The sequence below is a fragment of the Fundulus heteroclitus genome, unplaced genomic scaffold, assembly GCF_011125445.2.
Source record: "Fundulus heteroclitus isolate FHET01 unplaced genomic scaffold, MU-UCD_Fhet_4.1 scaffold_78, whole genome shotgun sequence".
Lineage (NCBI taxonomy): Eukaryota > Metazoa > Chordata > Actinopteri > Cyprinodontiformes > Fundulidae > Fundulus > Fundulus heteroclitus.
In genome coordinates, this window is record NW_023397230.1 from 367054 (window position 1) to 378232 (window position 11179).

At 42.2% G+C, this 11179-nt stretch overlaps 1 protein-coding gene across 1 annotated transcript; it reads right to left on the minus strand.

The window, feature by feature from the left end:
* Positions 1 to 1366: 1366 nt before the first annotated feature.
* Positions 1367 to 7808, minus strand: klhl26 (kelch-like family member 26). The gene is made up of 3 exons (XM_012882401.3): positions 7504 to 7808; positions 5817 to 5999; positions 1367 to 4161 (listed from the first exon to the last, which is right to left on the minus strand). Exons 1-3 carry the CDS (start codon positions 7551 to 7553, stop codon positions 2580 to 2582), a joined length of 1815 nt encoding a protein of 604 aa, XP_012737855.2. The 5' UTR covers positions 7554 to 7808; the 3' UTR covers positions 1367 to 2579.
* Positions 7809 to 11179: the final 3371 nt, after the last annotated feature.

Consider the following 11179-nt stretch of genomic DNA (forward strand, 5'->3'; position numbering starts at 1 on the left):
TTTGGAGAACATTAGACAGGTCTGGGATAAGAGCTAAGCTGGGACAAATAGACAACTATTGGTGATGCACTCTACAAATCTGGCTGTATCGAAGAGTGGTAAGAGGAAAATCAGTTAAATCATTTTGAAAAAAAAAAAATTATTATCAGCTTGCCACAAAGTACACAAGGAGATACACCAAGCATGTGGGGAAAGGTGCTCTGGTAATTTGAGACCAGATGGTCGAACATGGAAAATAGTATGTGTAGTGGAAGAGTATAAATTGAAATCCCCCTGAAACCCTCCAACACATTCTTGACTTGTATTTTTTTTATTGAGTATCCTTTTTCCTTCCATATTACAACTACACCATTTTAGATTTCTTTGTGTCTTAAAATCCCAAATAAATACATTTAGGTTTGTGGTTGTAATGAGATGATATGGAAGAAGGGGAAATATTTTACAAAGCACTGTAAATATCCATTTTGTACCCCTACTCCCCCCCAAAGAAAAGTAAACTGCAGATGAGTAAAATAAAAATCTAATATGATGAAAAGGATGGTTACCCTAAATCCAAAACACTAGTTAGAACCTCCAGACTGATTTCCCCTATAAATCTGTAAGGGGAAGTACAGATGATAGTTTCAAATTTTTAAAAACCAGGGGAACTGGTGGAACTCATTCATCCCACCAAAACAGACACAAAACAATTATTTTTTTTAAACACTATACACCTTTAATAAAGGATTCACATTAAGTTACACAAATGTGTACATTCCCCAAGGAGTACATCAGTTTTCACCGTATTGCACTTTGACCATATAATGTGCTTTAAATGGTACAGGTAGAACAGGACACACAAAGGCAGGCAGACTGGAGACTTTCTTCATGGAGGTGGTCGAGTTCAAAAGGGAAAAACAAGCGTCTCGCTTCTAAAAGTTAAACACAAATATAATGATATACAAGTGTCTAGTAGATACAACTTTAAAAAGTGCAAAGGTTGCAGAAATAAAAAACTAAAAATGAAGTCAATCCGGGATTTGCCAAAAACAAACAGGTTCAAGAAAACAAAAGGAAAACAGCCGTGCAAAACATTATATTAGACACGGATGGTTTATGTAGCTGCCGTAAGAGGTGTGCAGTTGTGTGCGACTATAGCTGCGGGAAAAAAAAAATAAAACATCAGAAATATCTTCAGCTCAGGACACCCGTTTGAAACCACAGAGACATTCATATAAAAAGTAAAACGCTAATGTGGAACACGTATTTAAAACTGTAACACATTCAATACTCGTTTTTGTGCAGGTATTATGTGCTGATATGTAGCTCGCTGATTAGAATATATATATATATATATATATATATATATATATATATATATATATATATATATATATATATGGTTTAAAGATGAACTGTTCAAATGAAATAAAATCTTGATCAAGAGTACACCAGAAAAAAATATTTCTGTACAATCAAAATGTCCAACATTTTAAAGGCTGACTTTCTAAGGAATTTCTAAACGGACAAAATATTAGAACATCTATTTGTGCCTTTTGTGACTTGAGCCCTTGATTGGTAACCGGATCGCCATTACAAGTTAAAAATGTTTTCATATCAGAAATTGTTATAATTCAGGCAATGCTACGCCAGTTACCTGTTCTCTGATAATACGTTTTATAAATGGACAAGCATTCAAGAATAAAGGTTCCTACACGTCATACATAAAAAAAAAAAAATTACTTTTAATACTATCGGCATTTTAAAATATAAATGCAATCAGTACCAATGTACAGCAAAGATTTGTTCGGTGAGTAGGATTTCATAAACTACCTGAAAAACACAGAAAGGAGGGAAGGGCGCCATGTAGGTGGAACTCAAGGAGCGGAAGGAAGAATTAATTTACTGAGGGAAGGATAAATAAAAAGGAATGGATTGATGCAGAACAAAAAGGAAAGAAACAAGGAGAGAGGCACACAAGAAAGGAATGGAGGAAGGACAGAGGGAAGGGAGACAGAACAATAAATGAAAGGAGAGTAGGAGAAAAGGAAAGGAGGCAGGACACATGGAAGGCCACAAGGAGGTATAAAAGTAAGGGCATAAAGAAGAAAGAGAAAAAAATGGATGGTATAAGGTGGTAAGGACATAAATAAGCAAAAAGGAAAGGACGTAAAAAAAGAGACGAAGGACACAAGGGAGGGAAGGAGGACACACAAAACACATTTTGACAGAGGAATAAAGAATAAAGTCTAGAGCTAAAAAAGTTTAACCATAATATTTTCCGTACTTAACCTGGAAAATACAGAGCTTCACAGGCCGTGTTCTGACTGGATCACCATACTTTTAAAAGCAGGAAATTACTCTGACTAACACCTTATCTAAAAAAACTAGCAGCTTAAATGAAACTCGACCATGAAAGATCCTTAAAGATGTTCATAACAACAAAAGGTTCCGAGTTTGTCAGCCGAAACCTAAAAGAAAACGCTAAAAAATAAAACTTCATCCATATGCAAAGATGTTCACACCTTCACTCAATTCACCAGGTGGAAGAAGGAAGGAGGACATGGACTACCGATCTTCACAGTTTGCGGGTCCGGAGCTCAGCGTTGTGTGGTGTTCTGCGGAAGTATGATCGGCGTACAGGCGATGCCAGCGAACGACTCTGGGAAGTGCAGATCCCTCTCCCACTCGTCCGTCTCCGTGTTGTACACCTGAACGATGCTTGTGACGTTGTTCAGATGCCAGTTATAGCCCCCTATGACGTAGACCTTGGCGTCCAGCAGGCAGCAGCCCGCCTCCGACTGCCCCGCCCTCATGGGACTGACGGTGGTCCACTGGTCGCTCTCCGGACTGTAATACTCCACCGCCAGCACGTCGAAGCAGCGGTCCACGTGGTCCATGCGGCCGCCGAAAGCGTAAACGCGACGCTGGGTGCCGACCATGGCGTGCAGCACCCTGGGTTCGTTCATGGGGGCTCGGAAGTCCCACTGGTCCGACGCCGGATCGTAGCGGTGGAGCGTTTTCTTGTCGTCCAGCGAGACGCCGTAGCCGCCCGAGACGTACAGCTTGTCTCCGCACGACGTCCCGGCGTGGCCCCAGATGCGCCGCTTCAGCGGTTCCACGTGAGACCACTCGTTGTTCTTCGGGCTGTAGCACTCCACGGACGACAGACTCCCGGAGCGATTGCGCCCCCCGGTGGCGTAGAGCCGCCCCTGCAGCACGCTGAGCTGAAACTGGATGCGGGCCTCCTGCAGGGGCTGGATGCGCAGCCACCGGTTCAGGTGCGGGTCGTAGCGGAAACAGCTGTCCACGGCGCCCTCGCCGCTGCGGTACTGCAGGTGCTGCCCGCCGACGACGTACACGAAGTTGTCGAGCACGGCGACGCAGGAGTGGCTGCACCCCGTCTCCATTTCCGTCAGCTCTTTGAACTGGCGGGAGGCGGCGTCGGGCAGGTAGTAGGCCTTGGTGCTGACTGTGCGGTCGTTGTCGGTGTACGGCGTCCCGCCGAAGGTGATGAGGGACAACGCGTCGGAGCGAATGAGCGTCCGCGAAGACTGCATTTCATGCTGTCGGAAGGGAAGGATCTGGTAATTGAAGGCCTCCAGGAGGTACTGCCGGCACCGCACGTCTTCCACCATGAAGTCCACCGTCTGAACACTGTCCACCAACTCCGAGGAGCGCATGAGCGGGAAGCGCACGTGGCAGAGGACGCAGCTGGCCTGAGCGCGGCGGGACTCGTCGTGCTGGAGCCACCTGACGGCGGCGTGGAAGAGGTCGATCTCTTTGCAGTTCTTCAGCTTGTTGCTCTGCAGGAAGAAGACGAGGCGCTCCATGGGGATGTGCAGGAAGTCGTCCTCCTTGGCGATCTGGAGGAAGTGGCAAAAGGTGAAGGCATCCACGGACTCTTTGAGGGAAGACAAGCTGAACGTGGTGGCCATCTGCCCGATGTGAAGGCAGGTCTCGACGCTCATTGCGGACTTGAGGAACTCCTCGCAGAGCTCAACTACAGGGACCATCTGCAGAAACACGGCAGCCCCCAGGACGTCCTGGATACAGTCCAGGTCTAAAGTCACGTCTGAACTGTAGGCAAAGTCGATGATGTGTTTCAGGCCTCGGGCTGACAAACCCTTCAGCTCGATGGTGTCTTGGTTTGACTCCCTCATGCCTCCTGTAAACATTGCTCTGAAATCAAGAAGACAATCGTGTTAGTTACAGGTGTAATTTTATTTATATATATATATATATATATATATATATATATATATATATATATATATATATATATATATATATATATATATATATACTAGATCTTTCTGGTCAATGACTGAAAAGTTAGAATACTAGGATGGACGTGCTATTACCATCTAATGTAGAACAGATTACTAGATCAATGTGTGCTTCTGTGCTTTTTTGTCTCTCTTGTTGTGTCTCTGCTCTGTCTTCTGTAACCCCAGTCGGTCGAGGCAGATGACCGTTCATACTGAGCCCGGTTCTGCTGGAGGTTTTCCTTCCCGTTAATGGGGAGTTTTTCTTCCCACTGTCGCTTCATGCTTGCTCAGTATGAGGGATTGCTGCAAAGCCATGGACAATGCAGACGACTCTCCCTGTGGCTCTACGGTTCCCCAGGAGTGAATGCTGCTTGTCGGGACTTTGAAGCAATCAACTGGTTCCCTTATATAGGAAATATTTGACCAATCTATAAAATATGATTGATTTTGACTTTGTAAAGTGCCTTGAGATGACATGTTTCATGATTTGGCGCTATATAAATAAAATTGAATTGAATTGAAATGAAATGTCTTCTGTCTTGATTGCCCACCAGTCCTTACAGATGTATTCATACCTTTTGGACTCTTAACCCCCTGCTCCCACGTTACAACTACAAAAACTTTGTTTTATTGACATGTTATTTACCACACCAACACTAAGATGAGCACGACGTTGAAGCGAAAGAGAACACCACAAACACAAGGCAGTCCACGCAAACAAACAGGCTGGGCAAGCGGAGCGTTAATCAGAGAAGCAGCAAAGAGGCACGTTGTGACTCTGGAGGAGTTGCAGGCATGCACAGCTCACGTGAAAAAATGTGTTGACAGGGAAACTTAGTTTTGCTCTCCCCAAATATGTTGTTTGTTAAAGAGTAGGAAAGCATTTATCAAAAAATAAATAAAAATAGCACACTTTACTGAAAGCAACGCAGGGGGCAAAGCAAACAGAAAGAGGGTGGTGCTCTGGTGAGAGGAAACTGAAAATGTGTTTGGCCTACATTAAAAGAAACATGAGGAGAGGGGGGAATTAAATTGCAGATTCCACAAATACACCATCCCAACAGTGAAAAAATAAATAGTGGCAGCTTTATGCTGTGGAGAAGTACAAGGCAATCCTGGAAGAAAACCTGAGGTTCAGCTTCCAGCGGAACAATGGCCATAAACATTTACAAAGAGCTACTAAGGAATAGTTTAGCTGAAAGCACAGTCAGTTGTCCAGATCTAAATCCAAATGAGCGTCTGCCACACAACTTCAAAAGTTTATCCACAGAGAAGAAGAACAAGAACAAGAAGAACGGGCCAAAGTCTTCAGATGTGCACAACAGGCCGAAACATTCCTCAAAACATTACAAATGGTAGGGACATGTCTAGGGCCATTTCTAAACCAACACTTCCTTATTGTTAGTTTTCACCCACCTTTAACATTTGCTCAATAAATCTTACAATGCATTAAAAAAGAAACACACTATGAATCATTATTTCCACCCTATATTTTGCAAGCGTCAGCTAAGTGCCTTCGATTGAAGAGCCCAGCGGTGTGGGTGAAATCTCGACTTCCGGACTGACCTGAAGTAATCGCTACAGGCGGCCAGCACGGCTTTATGGACCTGGAAGTGCTCCTCGTTGACGGCCAGCACGACATCCAGGAGCTGACCCTGAGCCCGCAGAGCCGACAGGCCCTGGAGGAGCGTGGAGCTGTGGCTCGGGGCGGAGAAAGTACAGCGCAGGGTGCTATTCTTGTTAGCCATACTGCAAAGAGAAATATGCCTTGTAACAATCAGTGAACGAGGATGCATACACACACACACACACCCTGCTTCAAATGCAAATCTAACATTTTCCTAAAATGAATTTCAGCTGAATTGTTACATCCAGCAGCTGTTATCTGCTGATGAAGGCAGGCCGACGTGTGGAAATGTGGGATCTAGTGACGTCCTAATGGACATTTAATGCAATATATTAGTCGACCCAACGGTAATGCATTTTGCATTAGTGAGAATGCATTTGTAGGTACGAAGACGAGGACCTCGGCGAAGAGAGAGCGATTTATCTTCTTAGCCACTTTAAATCTGCACATACTAAAGGGAGTCGGTAAGGGAGAAGAGCAATTACAGGGGAGATGGAAATATTGCTCCATCAGTGCGTATAAACACGAAAAAAAGTAAAAAAAAAAAAACGGTTCTGCACCATGTGGTTTGAGAACACATTTAGCGTCACCTTAGAATATAAAAAGAAAATTTCAACTATCCAACACAAGACCTGAGGGAAACAATGTTAAACATCTACACACTTTTACTAATTTAAAAATATTGTTTTTGGTTCCAGACACGTTTCTTTTAAATAGTTTGCTTTCTTTTACGTTATACCCAAGTTTTGACCTTTAGGATTTACTTATTTTGAACTTTAAACTGATTTAAAATGACCTCTTCCACCACAGAGCAAATAATAGAAAACAATGTGTGATATAACAACATGAAGTGCTTATAAAAATTATTTTTTGTCTACTGTGGGCCAGTAATGACTAAAAATTTAATTTAGGAATTTATTTCCTGCATCCCTATTTTTCTCCTTTAAAAAAAAGGAATAAGCTCTATCACAAGTGTATCATTTGTGCAAAGTTTAAAAACTTACATACTGCTTAATTTGCATCCTTGAACGCTGTTGTGGAAAGAGTCACAACTCAAGGCTAGGGGTAAAATGTTTACGCAGCAACACTTCTGCAATGTTTTTGTAAAATTATATCTCTACTTTCTAGCTCATTTAAGTTACAGTCGACCTGCAAATATTGCAAAACATTATTTAAAAAAAAAAAAAAAAAAAAAAAAAAAACATTTTATGTGAAGTGGTAACTTTTATTGGCTAACACTCACAATAACTATAATTATCCTTTGATACAATTCTCTAAAAAAAGATAACCAAATGTAAACATTCAGAATAAGACGTTTGCTTTTTTTTAAACACTACTGCCTGCATTCTTCTTATGATGACTAAATAAAACTTACCAAAAATGTAGCTCTCAACAAACAGTTATCTGTATTATTAAAATAAACTTGCTTCATTTTAAAAATAACTGTGCCCTCATATAAAGCTAAAGCAGCGCCCAGTGCCCGGAGGCCTCAGCGACGCCTCGGTGTTTCCTGACCTGACGATGCGGCGCCGCGTGACGCCTCGGAGCGCCGTCGGTTCGGGAGCCGCGCGGAGACCTGGCGCTACCGCCGCCTACGTACGACACCATCAGCCGCTGCTCACTCACCTGTTCTCCGACTGTTTCGGAGTAAACTCGCCACCGTCTGACTCCGCCATCTTCTAGCACATACCAACACGCATGGAGCATTTTCAGGGATGTTATCGAGAAGTCATTGGAACGACAAGGTGATTCGTTATTGTTGTTGTTTTTTTGTTTTCTTTTGTTTTTGTGTCTGAAAGCGTAAACAGCCTTTAACGACTTCCGGAAGACCTTGAACTGTTGCCTGTCTGTGATAACGGCGAACACCCGTCCTCGGCTTTTTTGAAGCACGGATTTCCACTGCACCACCGCTAACTGACCGCTAGAGGTCGATAGAGTTACGTGCTCCGTCTCAAGCACATGCAAAACCTGGATGGCGGGGAGCACTGAGCTATATTATACACTGGAGTGCTGTTTGAACGAGTCGCTTTGAAGCCACCAGCCGCCATATCGGTACTCCCTATTTCCCCCCAGTAACTAGGGAATATGTGCGTTGCAGCATCGAATAACGACGATTTTCTCATGTTCAGGGGGGCTTAAGACTTTTAAAATGTCAAATGCCATATACTTTTATGTTATGTTCTAAAAGTATCAAGTACTGAGAAAGTCATGTGCTGAAATCTTGAGCATTTTATTAATTTAAATATATATATTTAACATTTATTAATATATAAATAACAATATACAAAAACATATTTACATATGTGCATACATATATATACATATACACATACTTATATATACATATATATATATTTAATATGAATAACATGTAAAATATTTTAGCACCTAGTAGTTCCCTAGTAGTTGATTGTGTTAGTACATCCACTGACTGTAGAATTACCTGTGAAACGTTTTCACACAGCCAGAAAACTGCTTGTTGTTGCAACCAAATCCTATGGGATTCTGTGAGAGTAGGGAGTAGCAAGATGGCGGCCAGTGACTTCAGTTTTTCTGCAAAATCAGCACTCCAGTGGCGGGGAGTAATCGCCATTCTTGTTGGGAATTCAGTTGTTTTACTTTGTACAAGAAGCTACTTCATTTATTGACAACACTCAGTTTGTAAAACATACCACAAAAAAAATCAAAAGACAGTTTTCTGATCAATGGCACATCTTGTCAGATGAGGTTGGGCAAAAATACAGAAAAAGTAAATGTTGAGAAACAGTCTTTAATCTGCAATAATCAATGGTGTTAATGCTGTGGTGTCTGTTTGGTGCCATGAGACATCTGTGAAGGAAGAAAAAAAAAAAGCAAAGTTCCACAGTCATTTAAAATGTGGCCCTTGAAGGGTTATGTCGCATTTGCCCCGAGAAAACAAGAATGGGAGCTGGGAATGGGATAAACCAGAGTAAAAAGCGCTCCGGTTAATACAGAAATCGGGATTCCAAATTAATAGTGCCTTATGTTAGTCCTCTGTGGTCTGAATTCTCGGAAAAGGACAGGCAATTCCTAGGAGAGCTGGACAGGCCCGTCTGAGGTTCCTGGACCCATGAGAAGGACCTGTATCTGCTCCTTTGAGCAATCAGGAACAGGATGAGTACTGCAAAGTGACTTCCAGCGGGCCACACTGGTGTGAATTTTACTGAGCGCCAATACATCATGCCCTGATATTGTCATGCAAGTATATCAGCATTCAAACTGAGTACCATTCTGAGTTGCTGTAATGACGTGTCAGCAAATTAGACTAGCCTACCACATCAGTTGTTCGGTTTCACTTTCTCTGTGTCTTTGGATGAAGCCCCCTGTGGGTGGATCAGTTTCATCTTTCGTCACCGTATAATGTGGCGTCCTTCTGTTCCTAACACGGTGACCTATGCCGTACGAGCATGAAAAAATCCAACAGGATTTTGTTTTCCAGTTTAGATCTGATACGTCTTTCGAAGTGTTCATTAATTTGTCTTCGGCAGTGTATTTGCTTGTACCCAGGAGATCGTGGGAAACCTCAGACAACATGGGCAGCAAGGAGAGATCTGTTTCAGATTAAAATTCACAATTTGGTTCAGTTCTCTGATAGTGCAATGCTCTTTTTTTTTTTCTTCGTTCACTGACAGTCATTTGAAAAACATAACATGTTGGTTAGCAGGTGAAACAATCCAATCAGTTTAATTTCTACATGTAGAAAAAAAAGCTAATTAATAAAAGAGTAAGCTGGGATGCGAGGATAGCTTTGCTTTAGATGTCAAATGAGCTTTTTTGGAGGACAATTACCCTTGTAGAACAGACATGGCACGACGAACCCTTTGGCACGTCTCTCAGAGTCAGCAGGCCTCATTGCAAGATGCTGAAAGGTTTATCTCATAACTGTCATGTGCTGAAGCGTGTGTTTTGATCCACCGATCGAGCCTCTAGAGCAGGGGTCAGCAACCTTTACAACACACAGAGCCATTTTTACCCTCGGTCCAGCTAAACACATTTTTTAGAGCCACTAAAGTTGCACATCTCTTTGAAAGAAGAGCTTGTTTTCATAGTATACTATAGGACATTTGTTTACATTTTTTTTAATTCAAGATCAGCAGTTTTCATTATTTAATCAACAGTATTTTTATGTTTAGGTTTAATGCATTTTCTTCAATTGGATATTTGATTTTTATAGTAAAATGGCGTCAAAATGATGAAAAAGCAAGTTGTTTTGTATTCTGTACAGCATTAGTTTCTTTCTTTCTGGAAATGTCATGCATATATCGCAGAACTAAATGCATCCTAAAGCTAGCAATTTTAAATTACCTTTACATTTAGAAACATTGACCAATTTTTTTTCCCCTCGCAAGTTTTTAAGAGCCAAAGCTGAAGGTGTAAAGAGCCACAGGTTGCAGACCCCTGCTCTAGAGTCAGTGCGTCCATGCACACCGCCCCCAGCTAGTCCAAAACTGGGTCCTCAGGCCTGTTTTGGGGACATTTTTTTCCCCCCAGTGATCTCAATGGTGGTGGCCTATGTAACAGAAAAGCTTTGGAAAGGGCAGTATTGACTTTTGCAGAATCAATGGGTTTTAGCTTTCTGAACAGAATTCATCTGACGTCTGGCCGTGTGGGACGGAGATCGCAGCAGAAGTGAACACAGACCCCGACTGGTGGTCTTTAAACAAGTTAGGCAACTAACCAATGTATGTTCCCCAGAGATGAAATCGTCCTACTTTCTGTACCTAATTTTGATTATTATTATTATTATTTGAGTTCACAGATCCCAGCGCGGGAGCCAACGAGCAGCCCTCCCTTCTCATATCGTCGCCTTCGGTCGGAGGCTTGGAGCCTTGTGTTCAGGTCGGTTCACTGACCTCCTCTGGTTCAAGTCGTGGGATCCTGCCGACAAATCCCAGTTTATGATGGAAAATAAGATTATCCAACCTCTGTTATAGTGTCTCTCTGTCAGGTTTATTAAAAGACTCTGGCACAAGGTGAGACTGAAGAATCTGTCAGAGTGATGCATTTTCCCGCAAAAATATAGCAACTCTAATTGGAACACGGTTTCTCCTTAAAATGTCTCAGAAAATTTTGCTGAAGCTTTGATTGATTTTCTGTTGGTAAACATACGCAGACAAAACCCCAGAGCATACTTAACCGCACGCTGCTTATCACCCTCACGTCCAACATGTGGTCAAGTCTGAGAAGTTTTTATCTCGATGTGGTAAAAGATAAACCCTGTGAATCTTTGGGTTACAGCAGAAGATGAACTCTGCTGATTTCAGTCTTTTCAGCCAAGCAA

Excerpts from the sequence above, each read along its gene's own strand:
- klhl26 (XM_012882401.3), bottom strand. The coding sequence starts at position 7,553 with ATGGCGGAGTCAGACGGTGGCGAGTTTACTCCGAAACAGTCGGAGAAC. Across the intron at positions 6,000-7,503 it reads CCGAAACAGTCGGAGAACAG|TATGGCTAACAAGAATAGCA; the intron begins GTGAGTGAGCAG and ends TTCTCTTTGCAG. Across the intron at positions 4,162-5,816 it reads GCCTGTAGCGATTACTTCAG|AGCAATGTTTACAGGAGGCA; the intron begins GTCAGTCCGGAA and ends TCTTGATTTCAG.